The sequence below is a fragment of the Silene latifolia genome, chromosome X (assembly GCF_048544455.1).
Source record: "Silene latifolia isolate original U9 population chromosome X, ASM4854445v1, whole genome shotgun sequence".
In the NCBI taxonomy this organism is placed as follows: Eukaryota; Viridiplantae; Streptophyta; class Magnoliopsida; order Caryophyllales; family Caryophyllaceae; genus Silene; species Silene latifolia.
Window position 1 is genome coordinate 327,809,143 of NC_133537.1, and position 25,050 is coordinate 327,834,192.

The following is a 25,050-nucleotide window of genomic DNA, read 5'->3' on the forward strand; positions in this document are numbered from 1 at the left end:
AAGTCTTTGAGGACAACTACCCAAGGATGAACAAATGAAAGAGAAACAAAGGAAAGATGAACAATGAAAAGGTGAACAATGATGAAATTAACAACAACAAACAAACAACACCAACAATCTTAACATAAACAATCTAACAAACATAAAAGAAGAACAAAATGTAAACAAATGAAAATAGGGAGAGAATTAATACCAACAAAGTAGTGAAAGAGGAATTTGGATAGAATTAATAAAGAAGGAAATCCTTCAATCTTCTTACAAACCCAAATTCAATCACTAATTGATTGAAGAACTTCTCTAATTAAAGAAAGATTAACAAAGAGATTAAGAAAGTTTAAAGCTTGAAAGGGTAAAAATTCTGGATCTAGGGTTGTGTGTACAAAAGGGTTTAAGAGGGGGTATTTATAGGTTCCACCAGGATTAGGACAGAAATTGAAATGGGCTTTGAAACACGTATGTGCACTCCCGGCCGGTCAACCGGCTGCCGGTCATTTGGGCGGCTGGGAGATCTCTGGAAGTTTTGAACAAGTTTGGAGGTCATCGGTGTGCACGGTCGGCCGACCGCACGGCCCCCGACCACCGGGAGTGCTTCTTGACTTGGAACTTGACTTTTGGCCTTGGAGGAACCCCCAAAGCTGGCCATTTTTGGTCACGGTCATTTGACCTGGTGGGAGATTCTGTAACTTTCTTCCAATTTCTTTGTTTCTTTAGCTAATCGTCTTCCCAGTGGCTGGCGTGCACGGGGGGCACCATTTGGGAACACTCCTTCCTTGTTTCCTTCTTCATTTCTTGTATACAGTGCTCCCAGCCGGCTGGCCGGCTGCCGGCCTACCGGCTGAGAGTACTCCTCAGCATCATTTCCTTCATCTTTTATGCGTGGCTTAGCATTCCCGTCTTTTTAGCCTCACTTTGCCCGTTCCCGCCTCAGTTTCTGCAAAGGGGCCACAATGTCATAGTAAAGGGAATCGGGACAAGAAACAAGAGGAAAGGGGGTGCTAAACCGCTTCAAATGGAGTTGAATATGCATGAAAATAGGGGGAAAAAGGGTGCAAAATGGTCCTATATCACCAAGCAAGCCCTAAATATAGATAGACCAAAGTCATCACTTCCATAGTAAATTTCGAATTTGAAAAAGAGCTAGAAGAAAAAGTTTGATCTTTTTTTTTTGTCTGATGATTTAGTACAAGATTGCTAGTACTAGTCTGATAGTTTATTATGCGATTGATAGATCTTCAATAATTTAGAGTTGATCATGTAAAATGTGATTAGTAGAATATTATTGTTTTCTCTAGCTAAAAGTTATATGGGACTTATGGGCCAAAAGGCACGTATTAGCCCGATAGTGCCAAGATTGGGCTAACACTACAATCCCGCATTCTTAGCTCAGCCCATCCTTAACTATATAGGTTTGGGTTGTTTTTAGCATAGGCCAGCTCGAATCCGACCAGGTTCGTCATGATGAGCTCTACAATCACCTACGTTGTGAATTATAAGAAGAGGTCATACAATAACATTATCGCGGAACCGTCTGATATGAGAATTAGTGATATATTCGTGGATGAAAATTTCTCTCCCCATGAGACGAGATTCTCTTATTTCATTTTGACATTGGGTGACTGCATGTGAGAAACATCGTAAATTTTGGAAAATCATACGACTCATACTACATTCGATTTTTTATACATGCCTTTTTTTTTTTATTACATGAGCCCATGATTTTAATTTTTACAATATCAATTTTAAAATTACAAAAAATTAAACGATGTATTATGTGTTCTGTTTTTTAGGTAAACAAATGATTGTGAAACGGAGTTATTATTCAACTTAAATAAAACAAACCAAAAGCGGGGATTCCCGATTTACAAATCGAACTACTAAAGTACTACGTTTGATATTAATAATAGCCAACTTAATTAGTGCCACCAAACATCATCTTAAGCTTCTTAATTTGCGCACGATCCAACAAAGTAATCTTCTGAACAATCTCAGTAGGCAAGTCTGTTTGGAAAAGAGCATTAGAAACAACCTGAACACCAGGATTTGCGCTACCAAAACTTGCATATACAGCAGCAGGAACTTTCCCAACATTGACTTGAAAATGCTCGAGTGTTGGTGGAATAACAAACAAGTCACCCTTCTCAAGGGTCTTATAAAAAGCCGTGTTATTCGTATCAATAAATCCAGCAATAATAGTACCCTCGATCACTACAATGAGCTCAGTGACACGGTGTGTGTGCAGGGGAACCGCTCCTCCTACTGCTATGTCTGCTCGGACCATGGATATGCCCAACCCGTTTAAACCCGGGAATTGGGCTACAAAAGCTAGAGATACTCCGGATTTGAACATACTGGACGTGTTGCCAGGTGTGCGAAGACCCGAGTAGGCGAAGTCATTAGCCGTTGCCTTTGTTGGGTCCTTGCATGAGTAGCCTGTCGGTCCATGAGGAAGGGTTGGGTCCGCGACACAATAGTCGAATTCTATCGAGTTACCATAAGAGGATGTGATCAAGAGAGAAAGGGTAATGAAAATGGGTAGAATCATCTTTGAATACACAAGATTTTACGTCGAAAATTAAAAACAAATTGTTAGAAGGAATGAATATAAGAGGATGGGTGTATAACTGTATATACTTCTATATCTTAGTATGGTTCATATTGGGATATTTATATTAGATTTGTAGGTGAAATCAGGTTTGATAAAGTCACAAATTTCTGTCGACTTTCTTTTTTTCTACCTTCTCCAACCTCCTCTTCTCGCGGAATAATAAATAAATAAATAAATAAGGGATTTTCTATGTGGTACCCTTGTATTTTCTCAAATTCTAAGTGGTACCCCTACATTTTTGAAAACACCAGTAATATCCTTAAACTTGGTAAAATGTTATCAAAATATTCAAACTACTAAAAATCACGTTTTTAAACAGTTAAATTTTGTAAAGAAAATATGTTTACGATTGAGGAAACAATGTTTATGTTAATCACATGACAAATTATTGCCAAAAAACCAATCAAAAATGCATAAACTAAATATTTAGAAGAGGCGGATTAGAGCATTTTGGGTATTTTAAAACATTTTCGACTTGTATATGAATAGTTGATGGCAAAATATAGTATATTTAATCGTTCTGTTGGACGAAAAGGTTGAAGAGATGATCGAAAAGAGAAGGTCCTTAGCAAAACTCGATAAGGTTAAGGTGGCTAGATATTCAAAGAATTGTCACTAATTACGGGGAAGAAAAGTGATATGGTAGTTAGGATATGTGTACCAACTATACCAACTATTAAAAGACGATGTGAACTATTGAACGAGTCTGAAGACTTCAAACACAGTCTACACAACGATTATACGAGCAATTTGTTGCGTAGGCATACCCACCAAGGGGATCATTCATGAGGTCATAGCGTTAGTGTTTGTTTCGAAATCTACATAAACTTTTATTTAAATCGGTGTAAGTGTGAAACAATAAAGTAACTCATATTCTCGGTAAGTAATAAACATTATTAATTTGATAGATATATGTTCTGTATTCGTTTTCAACTTTGATTAAATCTCTCTCACAAAGAATAAAAAATGTAAACAAATAAGTGGAACCGAAAGAGTACAATGTTAACAATATATGACTAAAGATCCCTAAATTTACTAGTTAATACCTTTGTACATGACATATTGCGCTATTGTTTAAGCAGAAAGCCTTGCTTATGAGTTGTGATCGTCTCACAACCTCCTTTCTTTTTAAACATTATTTAAACTAAGTATGAGTTCTCCCAAGCTTGTGACACGATGTCACTAGAAGACATTGGCCAAATTCATTGACTAATGTGAAATTGTGAGCAGTAATGGCCACAATTTAAAGACATCTGAGTTAGTACCTCTTATTTTTTATTTTCTGAGTTTTATTTTAAAGTTTTTGAATTTTGTTTTAGTATAAAGTTTTTTAGCACATTTACTAAAACATTACACTAAAAAAATATAATATTGCTCAAAAACTATATTTATAAATGGTAATATGCTCAGAAAAAATGTGTATATGCTCGAAAAATACAAGGTCTGAGGTACTACCTCAGATGCGTAATCCTTTTTCTCCTCCTTATTTTACGACGGCCATTGACAAATTCAAGTATAACCATTAGTTTCTGCAATTATACGTGTTGGAAAATAAAATTTGTCGCGATTTGTGAAAACAACTTAGAGCATGTTTGAGCTAACTTGTAAAAAATGAGTTTTTGTTTTTTAAGCTTAATTTTTTAAAAGTGTTTTTCAAAATGACGATAAAATCGCTTCTATTTTTATGAGCAAAATGATAGTTTTCTGGCTTTTGAGAAATTCCGTTTTAGCTTTTAAATAATTATGTGTTTGGCCAAAAAGTGTTATTTCATTCATAGGATCGTTCCTGAAAAATGTGTGGAAAATTATTGAAGATAAATACAAATAGCAACAGATAGATTGGATGGCTAGAATGACATTGCAACGTAGAAAGGTATTTGGAAGGGCAGAAGACCTTGAATTAGTCAGTCCACTTTGTGTTTCTATATAAAATAGTATGATGAGGAAATCATACAAAAACATAAATAAATAGTACGATGAGGAAATCATACTTGGTAGTGGCATTAGTATTTTTGCTGATGATCTACTCATCTAAATCCGCGAGCTTGCTGAAATGCAAAAAAAACGAACAAGACGCGTTAATAATGTTAAAAAACAGCTTTAGCAAGGATCCTATGAATCGTCTTTCGTCATGGGTTGGTGACGATTGTTGTCAATGGGTAGGAGTGAAATGTGACAATGTCACAGGCAATGTCATTAAACTAAATCTCCGACAAAATCCGTCATCCAATGACGTATGTTTTTCTGAAAGTTCCATGGTGTCTTCAGGGCTCAGCCCTACTTTTATCGAGCTTAAGTTCTTACGTTACTTGAACTTAGCCGGGAATGATTTCAACGGAAGTAAGATTCCAGAATTCATAGGATCCATGCGGCACTTGAGACATCTAGATCTCTCTCGAGGTGGCTTTGCGGGCCCTGTTCCTCCTCAACTTGGTAATCTCACCCATTTGAAGTTCCTTGATCTTCATGTTCCTTTTCTTTGTAATGGATTTGGTGGTTTGTACACTCAAAGCCTCGGCTGGGCATCTGGTCTTTCGAAACTGCGATTTCTTGACATGGGCAGTTGCATCATGTCTGAAGCACACGACACTTTTCAAGTGCTAGTAAGTCTTCCTTCGTTGTCACTCGTTAGCCGGTACCCTCTCTGGCATCGGTAACCTCTCTAAATTGGCTTTCCTGGACGCGAGTTTCAACCATATCAGTCTCAACCTGACTTTTAACCCGCGACCTTCCTTTACCCTTGAAGTGTTTAGAGCCCATTCTTGTGAAATAAACACGGTGTTTCCCACGTGGTTAATGAACCAAACTCGGATTGAACAGTTGGATCTTTCTTATACTGGCATCTATGGAGAGTTGCCTGGATGGCTTTGGAACATAAGCCGCTTTCAGACATTACAGGTTTCTGGCAATCAACTAACAGGTTAGATATCGAGCTTCTATTATTTATACCAACTTTTTTTTGCATAAATAACTGACTGAGACACTCGTCTTATTTTTACAATAAATTTCTCACGGTAATTTTCTGATAGGATCCTTGCCGCAACATATTGTATGTGACGGCTGTAATTTGTGGTTGCTAGACCTTCACAACAACTCTCTAACTGGATCAATACCTCACTGGTTGAGTCATCTAGAAACAATTAATGTGATAATTTTGTCCGCAAATAAACTATCTGGAGCAGTGTTCGAAGGGGAGAATGCTTCCTCCCTTTTGACAGGTAAAAACGTCTTAAACGTTCTTGACCTTGACGACAATATGTTGTCTGGAGAAATACAGGTTGGAGATGTATACCCGGATGCTTCTTTAAAAATCCTTAGTCTGAGAGGGAATAACTTTACCGGACCCATCCGTTCACAGTTGTGCCAATTCAGATCTCTTCGAGTATTGGAACTCGCACAAAATAGCTTGACAGGACAAATCCCTCACTGTTTAGGCTCCATACAATTTGACAGTGATGCAGGAGGGTTAATCAGCCAGACCGGTGTAGAAATTGCGGAAATCATCAAAGGAATAATGGAGACGGTCGCTGGTAATGGAGCTCATTCCCTCATTGATCTCTCGAGCAATCATTTAGTCGGCACAATACCCGAGGAGCTCACAAATATATCCAAACTGGAGGGATTAAACTTGTCAAATAATCATCTTACAGGAGTCATTCCTGCAAAAATAGGCAACCTGAAAATGCTCGAATCGTTGGACCTGTCAAATAACCAAATCTCCGGTATTATACCACAAAGCTTGTCTGCCATACCATGGATAGTCAGCTTGAATTTGTCCAATAACAACCTCCACGGGCCAATTCCAACCGGTAATCAACTTCAAACTCTTATTGACCCGTCTATATATGCAGGCAATCCCGGCCTATGTGGGCCTCCCCTGCCCAAAAAATGCAGAAATGTGCCTCCTAGTACTATAGAAGATGAAGAAGACGAAGATGATAAACGTGAACGTATGTGGTTCTACGCAATCATAATGTTCGGTGTTGGTACTGGATTTTGGGTTGTGGTTGGAACTTTAGTGATAAAGAAGAGTTGGCGAGATGCTTATTTCCGGTTTGTGGAGAAGACTGCAGTTAAAATACATCAGCAATTCAAGTCGGGGATCAGATCAACGGGGGTTAAGAAGGAGATTGTATATGAATTGTCGGTATATAAGTACTGTCCATGGTGATCAAACGAGCTTGATAACTACATAACCAAAGCAAATAATCAATGATGGAATATTAAGCAACGTCACTTCTCTTCACTGTAATATATCCTTATACTCCGTAGATATCTACTCTTTCCGTCCCAATCATTAATATAAAATCATTACACACAGTTAAGTTATTTCAAATGAGTAACCAAGCACGTATTCTTATTGTCGTTTGTCGACCGTACGACTATAACAAGAAGTGAGGGAACCTGCGATAAACCGTACCTCCAAGACAATGCTTGTATTGAGATGGACTATCTAATATCGACTATTACCTCGAAACTTAATTTGGGACAAAACCTCCATCTCAATATTGATATTTATAATTTGAAAGGATACGGTGACCGTGCTACGGTGCTATACACTTGATGCTCATTCCAAAACAATCCCATAGCAACATTATTTGAATTTTGAAGGCTCATAGACCAGACCAGGGAGTGGCGGAGCCAGGATTTTAAGTCGTGGGCAAAAGGGTTATATTAAGGGGGCATCGAAAAAATTCGAAAATTTTAACTAAAATTTTCTCAATTTTCAAACTTTAGCATGGATGACCGCCCCTGCTAGCCCCCTCGCTCCACCACTGAGTCTAGGCAATAATAATCAAGAAATTTGATACATAAGTTACCAACATTAACATCATGCATAAAACAAATTGAAAATATTACTCGTATTTTACGGGGTACTGATAATCATCACATTTTACCATTTTAATCTATGAGTAAGACGGTTTCTCAATAAGTTTATTGATTGAACATTTTACAAATTAAAGAAAAAATTGTACTAATCGTGTAATGTAATAGGTACAAATTATTATTAGTGATAACTAAAGAATAATTTGGGTCACGAACTCACGATTCAACGGGTCATGAAAAACATATAAAGGGGTACAGAAAAGTGGTCACTCAATAATACAGTTTAGAACATATGTCAAGAAACCATCTCAATCAAAAACTTATGATTGGAGTCTCATAATCGGTTTTATATTCTAACACGAGCCCGAATGGTATTCGTGTGGATGCAACTGCAGGCCGCCTGGTGCTAATATTTCACTTTAGATTTGAGGGGGTGAGATTCGAACCCGTGACTTTTTAGTCATGTGGTATGGTTGTGTTGTTTCAAGGATGTTAAGGAATAGGAAGACTTGTTTCCCAAATCAATTAGATGGTTCAACTGAACTCACATCTGGACTAGTGAATAACCTAGCTCAATCGCCCTCTTTATGTGTGATTGAAACACTGTTGACTGTTGTGTTATAGGAGTGAAGGTCAAATGGCTAGAGTAAGGGGAGTAAATATGCGTTGCATTATTTTTCCCATAGCCATGAAGCCCATGATTTTGTCCCAACAGCTTCTCCAAACAAGGTTTTGAACGCGTCAACACCCAGTATTTATGAGAGAGATTGTTGTACTTTTTCCTTGATCAGATTTTTTTTGTTCCCAATGAAGCAATTTTTTCTCCGATGAACATCTATTATGAAATATATGACTATTGTATATTATAAATATATTATTATTATATAGGTGTCTATATATTTAGGTAATATACGGTTACCTAAATACAATATACTTCTCCGCTATATAACAATTACGATTTTTAATTTATATAGTTCCACTCCAAAAGAACGGTTGATTAGTCTCCCACACTTGCCAAAATTCTCATTGTAATTGTAATCCCTTTCATTCGTCCACCACTACATAACCTTTTGTATCCTCCTCCGCACTCTTTCTTTCCTTCTCTTCTTTTTCCGCCATTAAACCTCGAAAACTACCATCAAGGTCGAAAATTCGATTCTTCGATTTTTTTCTCAGTAGATTTCCGCGTTGATTCTTCATCCAAACCCTAACTTACAACACTTCGATTCGATTATATACTCACCAATTTCATGTACGTTTATTTCTCTTTGATTTTCTTTTAATTGACATTAATTTTACTTACGCATGTTTTTCAATTGTTACTTTTAATGTATTACTATCGCTCGGAAATTAATTTCTGCAATTTCATATTATTAGGGATTAGGGATTGCTATTACCATTGTCGTACTTTTGTTAGTATAAAAAATTAGGGTTTATCGGCATCGATTTTGGGTGCGTTTTTGGTTCACTTGCGTTAGGGTTTTAGTTTTGTGGGCGTACCATACCTTTGGCTCACTTGCATTAGGGTTTCCGATAGTTGTTAATAATCTAGACACAGGTGTAATCAGGATTTATAATCTGAAGTTCTGAACTTGAAGCAACATCTTGCATCGTAAACGTGTTTCGGTGCTAGCAATTAGCAGCATTAGTTGGTAGATATTAAATTAAAGGTACTGAGGCGAAAAATTATAGTGGAAGCGAACTAATAATGTACAAGGGTAAATTAGAAAAGAAATCCGAGAATCTCTACTAAAAGTTTCGATTTTTCATTGTTTAGTGGGGAATGCCCCTGCAGGATTTATAATCCGAAGTTCTGAACTTGAATTACAAGGCTTGGCTGAACGCTTTGGCAGGTCTCCTAGAGCACCAGTGATTTTATATCCCGTCATAGCCTTGGCTAATTGATTGAAATTGGTAGCTCCAGTAGACCCAAGGACCTTGGAACAATTCTATGTTGCGGTTTAAGTTGTTTTTTAGTTTGATTATGAGCTGTAAAATAATGAATCTGAATGCTGATTTTGTGTGTGCAGAGTTTCCGCTAGTAAATTGTTGCTCAAAGATGGCGAACCTAGCTTTGACTGGCATTCTAGAGAAGGTATATCATGTGACTTTTGGTTTAACGTTTATTATGTTCTTGATGTGCGGGATAATCACGCGTTATACAGTCAACTCATAAAGTTTTGAGGGTGCACTAGTTAAAGAAACATGGCGTGCCTTGTATTGAATCGTTTAGTTTTTGTTTGCGGGATAATCACTGGTCTAAAAAGTTCTTATTTGTATGTGTTTTTTAGTTTCCTGCTGTAGAACTGTATTGATTGTTTGCAGGTACATTAGTTAAAGAAGTATGGTAATTTACCTTTAAGGAATGTGTAATCTTCTCGGGTCACATTATTACTCGAATAGCAAACAGTTGTGGTTTGCTGATGGTGCAAACCAATAATCTGATTAACATTTTCTGACAGGGATTTATCGTATTCAGTGGTATTACATACTTTTTGTGATGTTCATATTTGTTTAAAATCTTGGTTTCTCTGTAATCCCAATGCTAGAACTACTTATTCGTGTTTCCTTTGAAAATTATTGGTGCTGTTACTGGCCATTTATGATCTGTCTGAAATCAGTGCCGTGTAGTATTAGATTTAGAATTGTTAGCTATATAACATGTTTTTTATCACAACATATATTTCAAATGTTCACCTGTGAATTTTTTGCCACTTGCTCCAGATGACTGGCAAAGACAAAGATTATCGGTATATGGCAACTTCTGATTTGCTGAATGAATTAAACAAAGAGGGGTTTAAGGCTGATTCTGATTTGGAGATTAAATTGGCAAATACAATTCTTCAGCAACTCGATGATTCAGCTGGGGATGTATCTGGATTAGCTGTAAAATGGTATTAAAAGACACACTTTTCGCATGCTTTATCTTATATAGTTGCATCAATGCAAGTATTTGAACATGTAATCTTATTTTTGAAGTGGTGTTGGTTGTGTCTATATTGTTATGGTTGTGTAAACGATTATTATTACTTTGGAAATGACCATGATACCGTAAAGACGTAAAGTTCTGTTTATATGCCTAATTTCCCGATGCAATGATCCTGTTTTGTTTTTCATCTGTGTGCTGTTTGCTAATATGAGGGTTTTGGTGCAGTCTTGCTCCATTGGTGAAGAAGGTTAATGAGGCAAGGGTACTAGAAATGACCATTAAGCTTTGCAATAAGCTGCTAAATGTGAAAGAACAACATCGAGATGTTGCAAGCATAGCTTTGAAGACCATTGTTACTGAAGTCAGTGGCTCACCTGCAGTGCAATCAGTACTTGATTCGCTTACACCTCAGTTGATAAAAGGAATAACAGATACTGTAAGTGTACTTTTGATCTCTTGAAAGGCATAAGGAACAGGGGGATTCTTACCTCAACTTATATAGTAATAATAATGGAATCCTTCTAACTGTTTTGAGTGCTTCCTGGTATTTGACATCAAATATGAACCTAGGTTTTCTTTGCAGTCATTTACCTAATTTTCCCCTCTTCAGTTGAGTTGGCTCTCAATACAAGAGGAAACAATGGTGGTCCTATAAGATACTTTATGTTAGTTGACACCAAATTTCGGACAAAGGTCTTGTTGTTAGTTGTAATATTATGAGAAATAATGACAGAACAATCAGTTGTTGAAACCCCTCGTTTGGATATAAAATGTAAGTGTTGGAGAGTCTATGAAGTTGGAATTTTGTCTGGCATCTAAATATGTAGAGGTGTCTTTGATAATAACTCTGTTTTGGCCTGTACTTAGCACTTAGCAGTCTTAGCGTCTGGTTGTTCTTTTGTATATACTCAAATTCTTACTGTTCTTTATATTTTATTCGACTTATGCAACTGCATTTTTGGAATTTTTTGCAGATAGTTATAGTTTAAGGGGATAATTTTTTTGCTCTTTTATATGCCAGTTGAATTTCATTTTGATTCCAGGAACGGGCTAGACATTTGACTAAGTGACTTAACTCGATATTCTGGATTATCTGTTATATTTTGTTTGAGAAGAAGAAAGATTTCCGTACCAATTAATAGAGAAGACTGCAAGGTCAACAAGAAATACTTATGTTGTGCATCAACTCTAAAAAATGTAGTCTGGAAGGAAGGGAACAAAAGCATCAACATAAAAAATGACACTCCTGAAATTAGGTTCTTTCATTTGCTGAAACAAAATTTGGTTCTTTCATTTGTTGAAGCAAATCAGCAAATCTTTGCTTTATGGCTTTGTAGTTTGCACACTTGCCTTCTAAGTATCTTATTATGTTTCTGTTTGTAGGTGCCTGAACTGTTTAATTTGTTTCAACCTCTACAGCATCTTTTTGCATTCACGAAACCATTTTCCACACTACTTATGTTGATTTCATCCAAATAATCTTCTGTATGCAGGGATCAAGCGCAGATATCAAATGTGAGTGCCTGGATATTTTGTGCGATGTGCTTCATAGATATGGGAATCAGATGGTGGCCTACCATGAACAGTTGCTGGGTGCACTACTGTCTCAGTTGAATTCTGGTCACGCTACTGTTAGAAAGAAGACTGTCTCATGCATAGGTAATTCGACAATATATTCCACGTGCTTGACTAGTCTCTTTTCCAAAGTGTGATACGAAGTATATCATTAGAGTATGTCTATTACCATGAAATGATGGTAATAATAATTCAGTAAATTTGCTTGTTGCAGCCTCTCTTGCTTCAAGCTTGTCTGATGATTTACTGACAAAGGCTACAGTTGAAGTTGTTGGACTTCTTAAACGCAAGGGCACAAAGCCTGAAATGACACGTACAAATATTCAAATGATCGGGGCTTTAAGGTTGGTGCTCATCACGTTTTAGCAACTATTGCAAAAGCAAAGGTTTTGAACATTAATGTTTCTGTTATCTTGTATCATGCCTCCTTTTTTTTTTTGAGTGGCATTTATTTTCTGCACTCTTTCCTCTCCCATTTTCTCATACTACCCAATATTGCATGGTCGGAGTGTGACTCGCTCGGCTGGTTCATCCGTAGTGAACAAAGTATGTTTGCTACTCTGTTTGCCGGAGGTCACGACCCAAAACAGGAGCCCTGTGAATATTTATCTTAGACTGGGGAGATGCCAATTAGGGGCATAAACGGTGGAAGACACGACAGATCTAGGGTTTAATTTGACCATCGCTGATTAGAGATGGCCATTCCTAGTCACTCCCACCATCTTGTGGCGTAAATTTACAATTGTACCATTTTGTAGAAATTATTCCAGTATTAGGGTTTGCAAATGCAACAATTGTTTCCACTTTCCATTATTGTTTGCTGGTATTTTATTATTTGTATTTGTTATTTTGCTCTTTTTAGTGTTTGTAGTAGAACTACAATACTATGATTACCTGTTATTTGAACCCCTTTTCTTAATACTTCTATTCGGTATTTTAATACTTGAAATAAGGTCAACTGTACGTCTGTACCGTATCGGGATCTGGCATATTTTTGCTTTTTTTGTATTTCCAATGACTAGCGTATCAACATTTTATTAAGAGCGAATCATGTATTCGTGTAGGCCATGCTATGAAATATGCAGCTATGCTCGAGATCTTTAATAATTAATGATGCTGATTGCTGGATACGAAGCTTTAGTCCCCCATTTTTATCATGCTGACATTTGCATTGAACTTTTTGATCATTATGCCTTTCTGAACTGCAGCTGTGGTTCATCATCTTTTTGGGATATTAATATAAACTGCTCTTAAATTGGTCTCCAAGACACCCACTGTTCTATGCATTCTCTATATGGCATTTGCATGATTGATATTAATGTAGAGTGCTTTTGTTTAAATTATTTTGTTTTGATTTATTCCAGTCGGTCAGTTGGATATCGTTTTGGGCCTTATCTTGGAGATACCGTTCCTTTGTTGATAAATTACTGCAAAAATGCATCAGAAAACGATGAAGAGCTTCGAGAGTATTGTTTGCAGGTATATTACTATTGCTTATTTGATGAACAATGACGATGAAGTTTGAGCCAGACGGAACAGAAAAGCTATGTTTATTAGGATTATACGAGTATTAAATTAGATACTCCATATTTCATATGGGGGACATTGCTATTGTTACTTCTCTGAATGGAATTCTGTTCCTCAACAATAAGGGTGAAATATAAAAAACCCTAATAAAAAAAACCATTTTGTTAAATAGAAAAGTAACCTGTGCTTTGTACTCTTCAGGCCTTGGAAAGTTTTCTGCTTAGGTGTCCGAGGGATATCTCTGTCTATTGTGATGAAGTTCTACATTTAACTCTGGAGTTTCTTAGTTATGATCCCAACTTCACTGATAACATGGAGGAAGATACTGATGATGAAAATCTTGAGGAAGATGAAGACGAGTATGTTTAATGGTTGATATGGCCCTCTCAAGTTTCTATCCTTTTTTTTAGTGTATATTGATTTTTAATAACCCTCTTCTGCAGTGGAAGTGCGAATGAATATACAGATGACGAAGATGCTAGCTGGAAAGTTAGGAGAGCTGCAGCGAAATGTTTAGCAGGACTTATTGTGTCACGCCCTGAGATACTTGCAAGCCTCTATGTTGAAGTATGAGTTCTGAAAACGTTGAATATCATAATCTGTCCATTCAGTGTTAATTATCATTTGATCAATTGTATCATGTACTATTGTTCATTTTTGTGTTTGATAGGCATGCCCAAAGCTTATTGATAGGTTCAAAGAAAGAGAAGAAAATGTGAAGGTGAGACACACCTTTAGTTATAATCTACTTGTAGTTTCCTGATGCCAACTCTTTGATGTGGTTCACTTGACCCGATCCTTATTATATGTTAAGCTTATGTCCGCGTTCTTGCTGCTGTCTACTGCAGATGGACGTCTTTCACACATTTATTGAGCTCTTGCGACAGACGGGAAATGTTACTAGAGGGAAGATGGACACAGATGAGATGAGGTAGGCTGTTATTGGTACCGTTTATTTTGCTTTGAAGTGGTTGGGAATATTGATATTTTGCAGTGCTGACAGTCTGACCCCAAGGGTCTACTGTATTTGTGTATTTTTGGCCGACTCTCCGGGAGACATTTCCTATGTGATCAGTTGTGAACAGATGATCCATGATATATCTCCCTCTCGTTTATGTGGAGGGGTGGTTTGGTTTGAGACTGATGTATTTAAAAATGGCTCTGTTAAGAGTGGACCTACGATGAGGGTAGACTCTGTATTCTGTATAACCACAATTCCTAGTATGGCTGCTACAGCAATAACCCAGATCTATGTATTCTACATGCGCATATATTCTTACAAAAATAACATGTGTATATACATTTATCATTTGTGCAGTCCTAAGTGGTTACTAAAGCAAGAGGTACCAAAAATTGTGAAATCAATCAACAGGCAGCTTCGTGAAAAATCTGTCAAAACTAAGGTTGCAATCCTTCATATTCTTTATGATCCGTGCTACTTTTCAATTATGGTTTTCTTAACCCTCTTCCTTATTTTGCCAGGTTGGTGCTTTCTCTGTTCTAAAAGAACTCGTTACTGTCTTACCAGACTGTGACTGCTTGGCTGACCAAATTGGATCTCTGATCCCTGGGATAGAGAAGGCACTGCTTGTAAGTTCCATTGTGTGCTGTGTTATGAGCATCTGAAACTGTACTAATTCATCATATCTGATTGTATCTTCCCTTTTGCTTACGTACCAGGATAATTCATCTACGTCAAATTTGAAGATTGAGGCTCTTGTTTTTACAAGACTAGTTCTGGCTTCACATACACCATCTGTTTTTCATCCACATATCAAGGTGAACATTAGCAATATGGGTGTTTTTGACTGATTAGTTATTTAAAGTTTACTAGTCAAGCGGATATAGACTCACGCGTCACCTTCACGGCATCCAAGTTCAAACATCCTTGGCTGCCATATGCTAGTATTATAATATAAACTTCCGACCCTTCAGTTTTGGTGCCATACTCGTTTACAACACAACACTGCACTCAAGGACATGGGTATGAGATCCTTACCCGACATTGGCTAACACAACACTTCTCTGCATAAACAATATTACATGATGAAATAGGGGAAAGGACGAATATATGAAGCGTATGATTTATGATTGTCGAGTTTTTCACGTCCCAAATAACTTCTTATTTCACTTTAAAAGCTCCTGGATTTTTTATACTTATGAGTAATTTTCTGTCTTGAAGATAAGTTCCCATACCCTTATCCTCGTTTTGAAATTAGAGTCTTGAAGAGGCGGAGTGCCTGGCACTGGGATATGTTACATAGAAGAAAAGCTTTATTTTGTGTCCCTTTTAACGTATAGAAGCAGTAGGAGATTACATAATTCATATGTGAGACGGTTTGTTGGAAGCTTTTGATCTGAAAGTTACTCCAAAAGCCTCAATATGGGAGGTTCTTATCAATCATGGGGGAACCTAGAAAACAACACATCTTATTGGTGAAGTTTTGTGAACATATTAGTAACTAATGTTGACTTGACTACAACATCATCATTACCCAAATCCTCGTAAGCTCCTGTATATGGCAGGGTAAGGCATCAGATTTGTGCAACCTTTATGTAGGGCCAGTAGGGGGCCCTTTCGATATTTTGAATCTTAATTTGATGCCAAATATAGTTCTTTGATTCCTTTCAAATGGAATAATCCAACTGGCAAAAAAAGATTGTTCTGTCCAAATTAATAGCCAACACGCACAGTGTGTCATCGAAACCGTAATCTAGTAATTTCACTGGTAGGATCTGACATTCATGTCCAGATCTGACTTGCATTTCTGGATCTAGAAGCATATGGCAATTGACAAATGTTAACCTGCGCCAGAATGGGATTCTCATTTAATCATGCCACAAACCGGAGAAGGGCGACTTATCCGTCAGCTTTTCGGGTATTATTATTATAATTAGTTGTGGTTGAGGCATGTACACTTTAAGCTCTCTCCTATGGTATGGAATGGTAAAAGTGAGTTATCTATTGTCTAGCAGTGGGGATAAACCCCGTGCTTGTGAACTTTGGGAGAGTTATGCACATACCACCAAAAGGCTAAAAGGATTTTCGGGACATGCTTTAGAGAACTCATTTGACTTTGCCATTGCCATGTAGTATGATAATAAGTAATTATCTGTCATTTTGCCAAGGAGTCTTCATCCATCCTCATACCCTGGGCAACTAATTTTTTATGTCGATATTTTCCAATACTATCTTATAAAAACATAATACTTTGCCTGGCTTTGGCATTGAAATTTGTTGCTGACAATCTTGTGTGAATTGTGTTTGATTGTTGCTTGTTTTTCAATGTATTAGGCTCTTTCTGCGCCTGTGTTATCAGCCGTTGGTGAGCGATACTACAAAGTCACTTCCGAGGCTTTGAGAGTTTGTGGGGAACTAGTGCGGGTTCTGCGCCCGAGTTTTGAGGTTAATAATTTGATCAATTATAGCCAGACTATGTCACATGACTTACATTTAGACAGCTTTCTGATTTATATAACGTATTTTATACAGGCTTCTAGTTTTGATTTTAAACTATATACCCGTCCTATATACAATGCAATCCTATCACGCTTGACAAATCAAGATCAAGATCAGGAGGTAAAGGAGTCTGCAATAACCTGCATGGGACTTGTTATAGCGACATTTGGTGACAACCTCTCTGCAGAATTACCTGCTTGTCTTCCCGTGCTTGTCGATCGTATGGGAAATGAGATAACGAGGCTTACTGCTGTAAAGGTTACTTTCTAGCTTACTTATTTTCTTGCACCAGGATTGATTTACATGTTTTTGATACAATTGTTTGGGGGAGTGGTATATAGAGTTTGGAGCTAGAGGCTAGGTTTATGAGTGCGTATCGGAGATTAGGAGTATGTTTGTGTCTATGCTGAATGTGCATGGTGTTTGTGAATATTTTCTTCATGTTGGCCTAAAATGAAGTGTCGTGTCCGACACTAGCTATATTGATGGGTACTTTTTGTCGTCACGTCAGGTCATACTTGATTTTTTAATTCCTGTTATTCTGGAAAATAATCAGTTTAGGAAATATAATAAAAATATGTAATGTAAACTTGGATGTTTTTATTTCCGGGACTATTTTGGGAGGATACCCAATACTTGGGATTATTGGAGAACAATTGAAACCTGGGATTATTTTTGGAACATTTAGTTAAACTTGGATTTCCTTAATGTAGTAACAATAATATTGTTGTCTAGCTACGTTATCCAGACTTGATTAGTAGTACCCACATGTCACATTTAAGCCACTTCTATTATACTGTACAAAATTGCCCTTATTTTTGGCTTAAAAAAGTGTTCATATTGCAACATTATACCAAAAAGTCGAAGTAACAACTATTATAATTATTTTAGGATGGAGTGTTGAAGCCTAATTATGTACGGCAATGACGGTGATTGATTTAGGTGCAGGTGTAATAATAGGTGCCAACAAAGCATATAACCCCTTTTTAGTGTAACGAGCTGACATAAAATCACGACTGGTGAACCTAGTTGAAATTAATTCTATTTATATCTAGTGATGAAACTCTTTTTGACCAAGTTTAAATTTGATTTCACTTAAGGCTCAAATGCATGGATGAGAGAGTTGTGACCCTTGTCGTTCTTGCTCCATCATTGTGTTTTGGTAAAGTTAAAACGTATAACCTAACTTAGTGAATGATTTGGATGGCTAATTGGCTATTGCCCATGGGCTGTCACCCACATGTTAACTTATTGTTACTGCATTACCGTACAAAGTGATATTGATTGGGTTAATATCTTGCTTTGGTTTTGATGTTAAATGCACTTCATTCTCTTCAAGATAACTTAAGATCACTTATGTACTTCGCAGGCGTTTGCTGTCGTTGCTGCTTCTCCACTTCATATTGATCTTTCTTGCATCTTGGAGAATGTCGTTGCCGAGTTAACAGCATTCCTGCGAAAGGTATCGGATTCCTTGTCATATTCTGTTTGGACTTTCTGTCTTCTAAACTGTCTTGATCATCTAATTATTCTGCTTACTGACACGTTTATGGTGTGGAAATAGGCTAATAGAACACTTCGGCAAGCTACGCTGGGGACATTGAATTGCATAATAAGAGCATACGGTGACAAAATTTCTTCGTCGGCTTATGAAGTTATTATTGTGGAATTGTCTACTCTTATCAGGTTATTATTATTTTTAATGTCAACTCTTGATTACTTTTGGTTCCTTTAGTTCGTCATCATACACTTTCTTCTCACTTGAAATGTATATGTTTTGCCAGTGACTCTGAGTTGCATATGACTGCTCTTGCTCTGGAACTCTGCTGCACTTTGATGGCTGACAGTAAGTCAACATCAAATGTCGGCGTGACTGTTAGAGACAAAGTTCTTCCTCAGGCATTAACAATAGTGAGGAGCTCATTGCTACAAGGACAAGCACTTGCGGTACTATATCAGTCTAAGTATTGCTAATTTTTGCAAAGATCTTTCCTATGTACTGATGTGCTCTCTCTTATTTTTCTTTGATGTTGCAGGCTTTGCAGAAATTTTTCGCTAAAATGGTCAATTCTGCAAGCACTAGTTTTGAATCTTTGCTCGAGTCCCTGCTTTCAAGTGCTAAGCCACCTGCCCAGTCTGGTGGGGTTGCTAAGCAGGCAATGTTTTCTATTGCTCAGTGTGTCGCTGTTCTTTGCCTTGCTGCGGGTGATGCCAGATGTTCCTCCACTGTGAATATGCTGACAGATATACTTAAGGGTGATAGCAGTGTTAATTCGGTAAGCTCCAATAAGCTACGGCAATGGGAGATCTAATTTTTTTATACCTCTATTGGAATAACTGGACCAATTATCATTCCGGAAAATGCCATTATTTGCATGTGGTATGCTGTCAACATAAATTCTGTACATCACTCTGCCCTCTCCATCGCCCTATTGTCTTCAATTTAACCCGTATAATTTTCGGTGACTATTATCCATGTTTTATGTCCCAACCCCCTCATGCGTAGTTGCTATGTTTCTTAATCAAATGCATGACTTGTTTTTTTACCCCGTTAGCCAGACAAGTGCAGTCTTCCTCAGAAACATGTTTTTTTTGTTAGAATGCCTAGAATTCCTTTAAATAATCCAATCTCATTTGAGACAGAAATAAAATTGAATTTGTGAAGAATGTCAGGTTATTTATCTTCTCATTTTAGCATTGTACCTCTGGTTTTGTCATGTGTCTTTGTGATTGATTTAGATGATAATTATTCTTTTCCTGACTGTGGTATACTTTTGGTGGACTGGTGGGTTTGTTTCCTTTTTAATGATTGCTGTATTATTCTCTTACTTGGGACCTGACTCGTCGTGAATTTTTTTTTTTTTTCTCAGTACACTGTTCCTTCCAATAGGTTAGTGGTGCTAATCCTTACCATGTTTGTTTCTTGAATCATAGGCAAAGCAACACCTTGCCTTGCTATGTTTGGGAGAGGTAGGGAGAAGAAAAGACCTGAGCTCTCATGCACACATTGAGAATATTGTCATTGAATCTTTCCAATCTCCTTTTGAAGAGATAAAATCGGCAGCCTCATACGCCCTTGGGAATGTTGCTGTTGGGAACCTGTCAAAGTATTTGCCATTTATATTGGATCAGATTGATTATCAACAGAAGAAGCAGTATCTTTTACTTCACTCCTTAAAAGAGGTTATTGTAAGACAATCTGTGGACAAGGCCGAGTTCCAAGTGGCTAGTGTTGACAAGATTCTTAATCTATTGTTCAATCACTGTGAAAGTGAGGAAGAAGGTGTCCGCAATGTTGTTGCTGAATGTCTTGGTAAAATTGCCCTCATTGAGCCCAATAAACTTGTTCCTGCATTGAAGGTAAATATTGCATGTAGAATAAACAGTAGAAGTAAGTAATAGTATTCGTTTCTTTGTGGAACTAAGTTTGACCTTCTGTATTGAATTTATAGATGCGAACTACAAGCCCACCTGCATTTACTAGGGCAACAGTTGTCATTGCCATCAAGTATGCATTGGTGGAGCGGCCTGAGAAAATCGATGAAATATTGTACCCTGAGATTTCGACATTCCTCATGCTAATTAAGGATAGCGATCGGGTAATATTCCTATACATTTACTCGTTTAGTCGATTTACTTTGAGTTACCTTAGAATGTTCTTTCTGCTACGTTGTTGATTTGGTGGCCCATGTTGGCCATATGTTTCACTTGACTCTTTAAGCGTGAGCTTTATAAGAATAGTGCGGCAGTGTGCGCCTCCACTTTGCGCCTTTGTGGCATGGGCCTTGATCTTCTCGTCGCTCAACACTTTCTAGTTTCAAGAGCTGATCAGTCACCAGTTATTAATATTTTCTTATGGTTGCAGCTTGTGAGACGTGCAGCTGTTTTGGCACTGAGCACTGCCGCCCATAATAAACCTAATCTCATCAAGGGCTTGCTTCCGGAATTGCTGCCTCTATTGTATGATCAAACTGTTATAAAGGTAACATGATATTTGATAGCGTTGACTATGCTATATATTGTGTTTTTTTAATGGCGTGAGATTCCTTTTGAAAACCTACAAAAATTAGAAAATTCTGTAGTATAAAGTCTGGTGGAGCTGTCATTCACTGCCTAATTTTAGTTATGTTTTAAGTTGGTGATCTTTGGCTTTGTGCAACAATTGATAAAGATCGACCAGTTTCAGTCTTGTGTTTGATTTTTTATAGGCTAACGTTCATGCTACTGTCTTCAATTTAGTGTTTTCTAAATTAATGCCATTTTGTTTTTGTTTTTTGTTAGTGAGAGTAGCTGGGGGTACACCAAGTCATTCATCACTAATTAGTAGTGACCTATAATTCTCATTCTGTTCAATGTGTATTTAGTTGTTTTATAACGCATTTTATGTTATAAAATGATGTTGACATGATGCTCAACTAATAGTCAATACCATCTTTTATCGGCTTATATTGGCTGAGTAAGGCGGCCTCTTTGATAAAAGGGTGTATACTGAAGAGCCTTGAACTCCTCTTCTTTCCTTTTCACCCAATTAACACTCTCGATTAAGTGCATGTTATTTTGAAGTAACTAAGATGTAAGTAGTCAACATCTACTTCAACCTTACCAATAGCCATGTATAATTTTTGGGAGGGGTGAAGTTGATGTATTTGAAGTGGTATTTATGCGTACTTCCCTTCCTGAGGTGTTATATTGGTAGCGCGTGGTCTTGCACCGTCCTCTTGTAGAACTGTTCAAAGCGTATTAAGTCTATATGAGAGGTGTAGACTCTTGTATATTATTGGCAACCAAAATTGGAAAGCTCGGCGGGTGGAGAACTATGGTAAACTGAGCAGTAGCTAGAACTTAATGAACAAGATGAAGAAAAAGCCTTAATCCTAGAATGGTATGGGTGTAGATAGTCGTAATTGAGGCCATGGTAAGGCTACGAGGATGCCTTCATCTAGATTCTGTCTGGTTTCTTAACTGTTGTGTAGATTCTGAGTTGTGCAAACTATCTTGGTTTGATGAACCCTTGGGATTAGGCATCCTTGTAGTCTCTGCTAATTATTATATACAATGAAAGAAAGTTAGATCGCAGGGCGATCTAGAAACAGATTAGCAAATGATCCCCATTTCTTTTTTCAATCTTATGTTGCTTACAGAGTTGCGTTCTAACAATTCATTGCAGAAAGAGATGATCCGAACAGTTGATCTTGGTCCTTTCAAGCATGTTGTTGATGACGGTTTGGAACTTAGAAAAGCAGCTTTTGAGTGTGTAGATACGTTGTTGGACGATTGCCTTGACCAAGTCAATCCGTCTTCCTTCATTGTTCCCTACTTAAAGTCCGGTTTGGATGGTAAGTTTCTTAATCTGTCCCCTGATTCTGTAAGGCCAACTATCTTTTTGACTTATCTTAGTTGGGAGTTACCCATGGCTGAAGTAACTGTAGCATACTTATTCACGGGCTAATAGCCGCGCTTCTACGTGTTATTATCAAACTGAAGGCTATCGAGTTACTCTTTTTTCTCTGCCTATTTTTTGCTTCTCGAGCGAGCGTGGGAAAGGGATGAGTTTATTTCATTAGAGAAATAACGTATTTTTTCTTGCTTTCGAGTATGCTGGAGACAGAATTGCCTCATGGGGAACTGGAAAGTGAATGGTATACATGCTCACATGGCTGGTCTACTGCCTAATGGCGGGTAGTAACTTTTGGGTTTACTTTCTGTATAATTACAATCTACTTCTTTTCCTGTCGAGTAGGCAAGACCATGTCCAGAGATTTGGGACCCTTTCCCACACCCCCACACCCTCCCTCTTTCTCCCCTCCTCAAAATCTCCTTTCCCCTTTGCTACCCTCCACTTCTTTTGTATCCGAACAAAATTGTACTATTTAGAATGTAAGGTAAGAACTTAACTTGTAATTAGCTCATAGCTGTCTTTTTAATCTTGTTGGTACATGCAGATCATTATGATGTTAAGATGCCGTGCCATCTTATCCTTTCGAAACTGGCAGAAAAGTGTCCATCTGCTGTGCTTGCAGGTCAGTGTGTATTCTTTTATATTTGGCCATGTTTTAGGGATAATAACAGATGATGGTAATGGTTACTCATTTATTGATTTCCAAATTGCCAGTCTTGGATTCTTTGGTAGACCCTCTTCAGAAGACTATTAACTTCAAGCCAAAGCAAGATGCCGTTAAGCAAGAAGTTGATCGTAATGAAGACATGATCAGAAGCGCTCTGCGAGCAATTGCAGCCCTGAATCACATTAGGTATGAGCTTAAAATTATCCCAATTTAATTATTAGGTTCTGAATCTGGAATATGGAAAGTCGTTTGTGGTTTATTCATTAACCGTCATTCGCTTAGAAAACTGTAGTACAGACAATATCACGCCACTTACCTGTACCTATGATTAAAACTTGGAACTTTCTATGTCTATTCTCTTTTTTCCTTCCAACTTTCGAGGCTACCCCAGTTGACTTTGAGTGGTACTATAGTAATTTACCACGTGTTATCTGCTAATGATACTTTTCTCTTCCAACCAAAAGTGGAAGTTGGGAGGGGTTTGTCTGTTATACTGACACGACCATGGTTACTGATGTATTCTTCAATATCGTGACGACATGAACAACCGGTTCCGTTAGTACTGAAACTGAATCCTAACCCTGGGCGTGGAAGCATTGTTGTAGTCGTATGAGTCGTCAGAATGAACATGGCACTGCTTGCTACTTCGGCACTGCATGTACTTTTAACGAAGAAGGCCATCATATCTATGGCTCATAAACCATTTTCCCGTTTTTGTAAGGAATATTTTGAATTCATGTGTCCTTCAACTTTCTCTGCCTTCAAAATTTGGCCTCATGGTCACTCACCAGTTCCTGATTGCATATCAACATATCTCAATTGCCGCACTTTAAACCCATGTTCAGTTTGTTATCGATACTCCCTCCAGTTTCTTTAGTATGTCCCATACTCCCATTTCCCCTTCTTTTACAAGGTACATTATTAACATTCAGAGGAGTTGACTAAAATGATTGGAAAATCAAATATAAATTAGTGAAATTAGAGGCCTGCCATAAAAAGGGTTCCTTAAAATAGTAAAATGTTTATATTAAAATCTTGAATACTTACCTAGCATTTTTTTTCTGAGCAGTGGTGGAGATTACAGCATCAGGTTCAAAAACTTGATGAATGAAATAACAAAAGCTCCAGTGCTATCGGAGAAGTTCCACTCCATTCGCAATGAATGATGGATTTGATGCGAACTCTTTGGCTTGGCTGCTGAGTACATGAGAACATGGTATGGTACCCAAACTCGAAGCATCATTCTGGAGTAAACTCAAAATATACTATAATGGCGTGTGATTGTGATAGGAAGGGAAGTTAATCTTTTGTACAGACTACATACTGGAGTAGGGTTTATTGTTTTCCGAGACGGCCTTTCTTCCTAAAGCAATCCAGTTTCGCTTTTGGACAAGCATGAGATGTGTAGGATTTTTTTCTGAGTTTTGAAATGCCATTTATCACATTCTTCATTTTGCTAATCTAGTGTTCTTTTTTGCCCCATTGGGTTGTCCTTTTGACACTGGCAAAGATGGAGGTGCATACTTTTCGACTTTTTGAACTAATTTTTGTGCCACCCTATTCCGATATTTAAATATTGCAACACAGCAGAAATTTATTAGGATGTTACTCTTAAATAATGACGAGTTTTATTAATTGTCCGGAAAAGGTGATCTTTTGATTTATACATCCTGCCGCTGTTTCCTTGCTTTGTTCCACGATATGTCGATATTAATCTTGCGTCACAACATTTCAACCTTTTCTTGTTATAAAGTATGGGGTAAATTTCTGATTGACAGCGGGGCAATCCCTATGAGTTCCTCTGGACCTAAACTGGAAATTCACTAAACATGTTAATTCGACGAGGTTAGTATTGCTTCGTACTCTCTTACATAATTGTCCAACAAAAATAACCCTCTTTTGAGTAAGGTAAATTTTAGGTTGTCTAAAAGTAAAAATTTGAGAAAATAATACTCATTTAAATGTTTCACATTTATTACTGGCAAAAGTATAACACGCCAATTTGAGCCCATTCTAAAGGTCGTAGCGGACTATGTTTCTTTTTCTCCCGGTTTCTACCACG

The 25,050-nt window shown here is 37.5% G+C and overlaps 3 protein-coding genes across 3 annotated transcripts; 2 read left to right on the forward strand and 1 right to left on the reverse strand.

The window, feature by feature from the left end:
- Positions 1-1,673: 1,673 nt before the first annotated feature.
- On the reverse strand, positions 1,674-2,614 carry LOC141622076 (auxin-binding protein ABP20-like). Its single transcript, XM_074438132.1, has one exon. The coding sequence runs from the start codon at positions 2,540-2,542 to the stop codon at positions 1,910-1,912; it is 633 nt and encodes a 210-aa protein (XP_074294233.1). The 5' UTR covers positions 2,543-2,614; the 3' UTR covers positions 1,674-1,909.
- A 2,075-nt stretch (positions 2,615-4,689) lies between these two features.
- On the forward strand, positions 4,690-6,776 carry LOC141620794 (receptor-like protein 47). Its single transcript, XM_074437572.1, has 3 exons — positions 4,690-5,208; positions 5,426-5,525; positions 5,635-6,776. The coding sequence occupies exons 1-3, from the start codon at positions 4,690-4,692 to the stop codon at positions 6,774-6,776; spliced, it is 1,761 nt and encodes a 586-aa protein (XP_074293673.1).
- Positions 6,777-8,265: 1,489 nt separating this feature from the next.
- LOC141618390 (cullin-associated NEDD8-dissociated protein 1-like) lies at positions 8,266-24,532 on the forward strand. The gene is made up of 27 exons (XM_074435487.1): positions 8,266-8,684; positions 9,463-9,527; positions 10,157-10,326; positions 10,587-10,797; positions 11,855-12,020; positions 12,151-12,280; positions 13,301-13,415; positions 13,665-13,822; positions 13,907-14,030; positions 14,134-14,184; positions 14,312-14,394; positions 14,782-14,866; positions 14,946-15,053; positions 15,144-15,242; positions 16,759-16,869; positions 16,957-17,181; positions 18,293-18,385; positions 18,488-18,609; positions 18,708-18,870; positions 18,960-19,199; positions 19,858-20,283; positions 20,376-20,522; positions 20,789-20,905; positions 22,091-22,259; positions 22,866-22,943; positions 23,036-23,174; positions 24,058-24,532. The coding sequence occupies exons 2-27, from the start codon at positions 9,492-9,494 to the stop codon at positions 24,152-24,154; spliced, it is 3,663 nt and encodes a 1,220-aa protein (XP_074291588.1). The 5' UTR covers positions 8,266-8,684; positions 9,463-9,491; the 3' UTR covers positions 24,155-24,532.
- The last annotated feature ends 518 nt before the right edge of the window (positions 24,533-25,050 follow it).

What these genes read in the sequence shown, in the direction of transcription:
- LOC141622076 (XM_074438132.1), bottom strand. Translation starts at nt 2,542, where the DNA reads ATGATTCTACCCATTTTCATTACCCTTTCTCTCTTGATCACATCCTCT.
- LOC141620794 (XM_074437572.1), top strand. Translation starts at nt 4,690, where the DNA reads ATGTTAAAAAACAGCTTTAGCAAGGATCCTATGAATCGTCTTTCGTCA. An exon ending in ACGACACTTTTCAAGTGCTA is followed by an intron (nt 5,209 to 5,425) that starts GTAAGTCTTCCT and finishes CGGATTGAACAG; the next exon opens with TTGGATCTTTCTTATACTGG. An exon ending in TTCTGGCAATCAACTAACAG is followed by an intron (nt 5,526 to 5,634) that starts GTTAGATATCGA and finishes ATTTTCTGATAG; the next exon opens with GATCCTTGCCGCAACATATT.
- LOC141618390 (XM_074435487.1), top strand. Translation starts at nt 9,492, where the DNA reads ATGGCGAACCTAGCTTTGACTGGCATTCTAGAGAAG. An exon ending in TAAAAGGAATAACAGATACT is followed by an intron (nt 10,798 to 11,854) that starts GTAAGTGTACTT and finishes TTCTGTATGCAG; the next exon opens with GGATCAAGCGCAGATATCAA. An exon ending in GGATAGAGAAGGCACTGCTT is followed by an intron (nt 15,054 to 15,143) that starts GTAAGTTCCATT and finishes CTTACGTACCAG; the next exon opens with GATAATTCATCTACGTCAAA.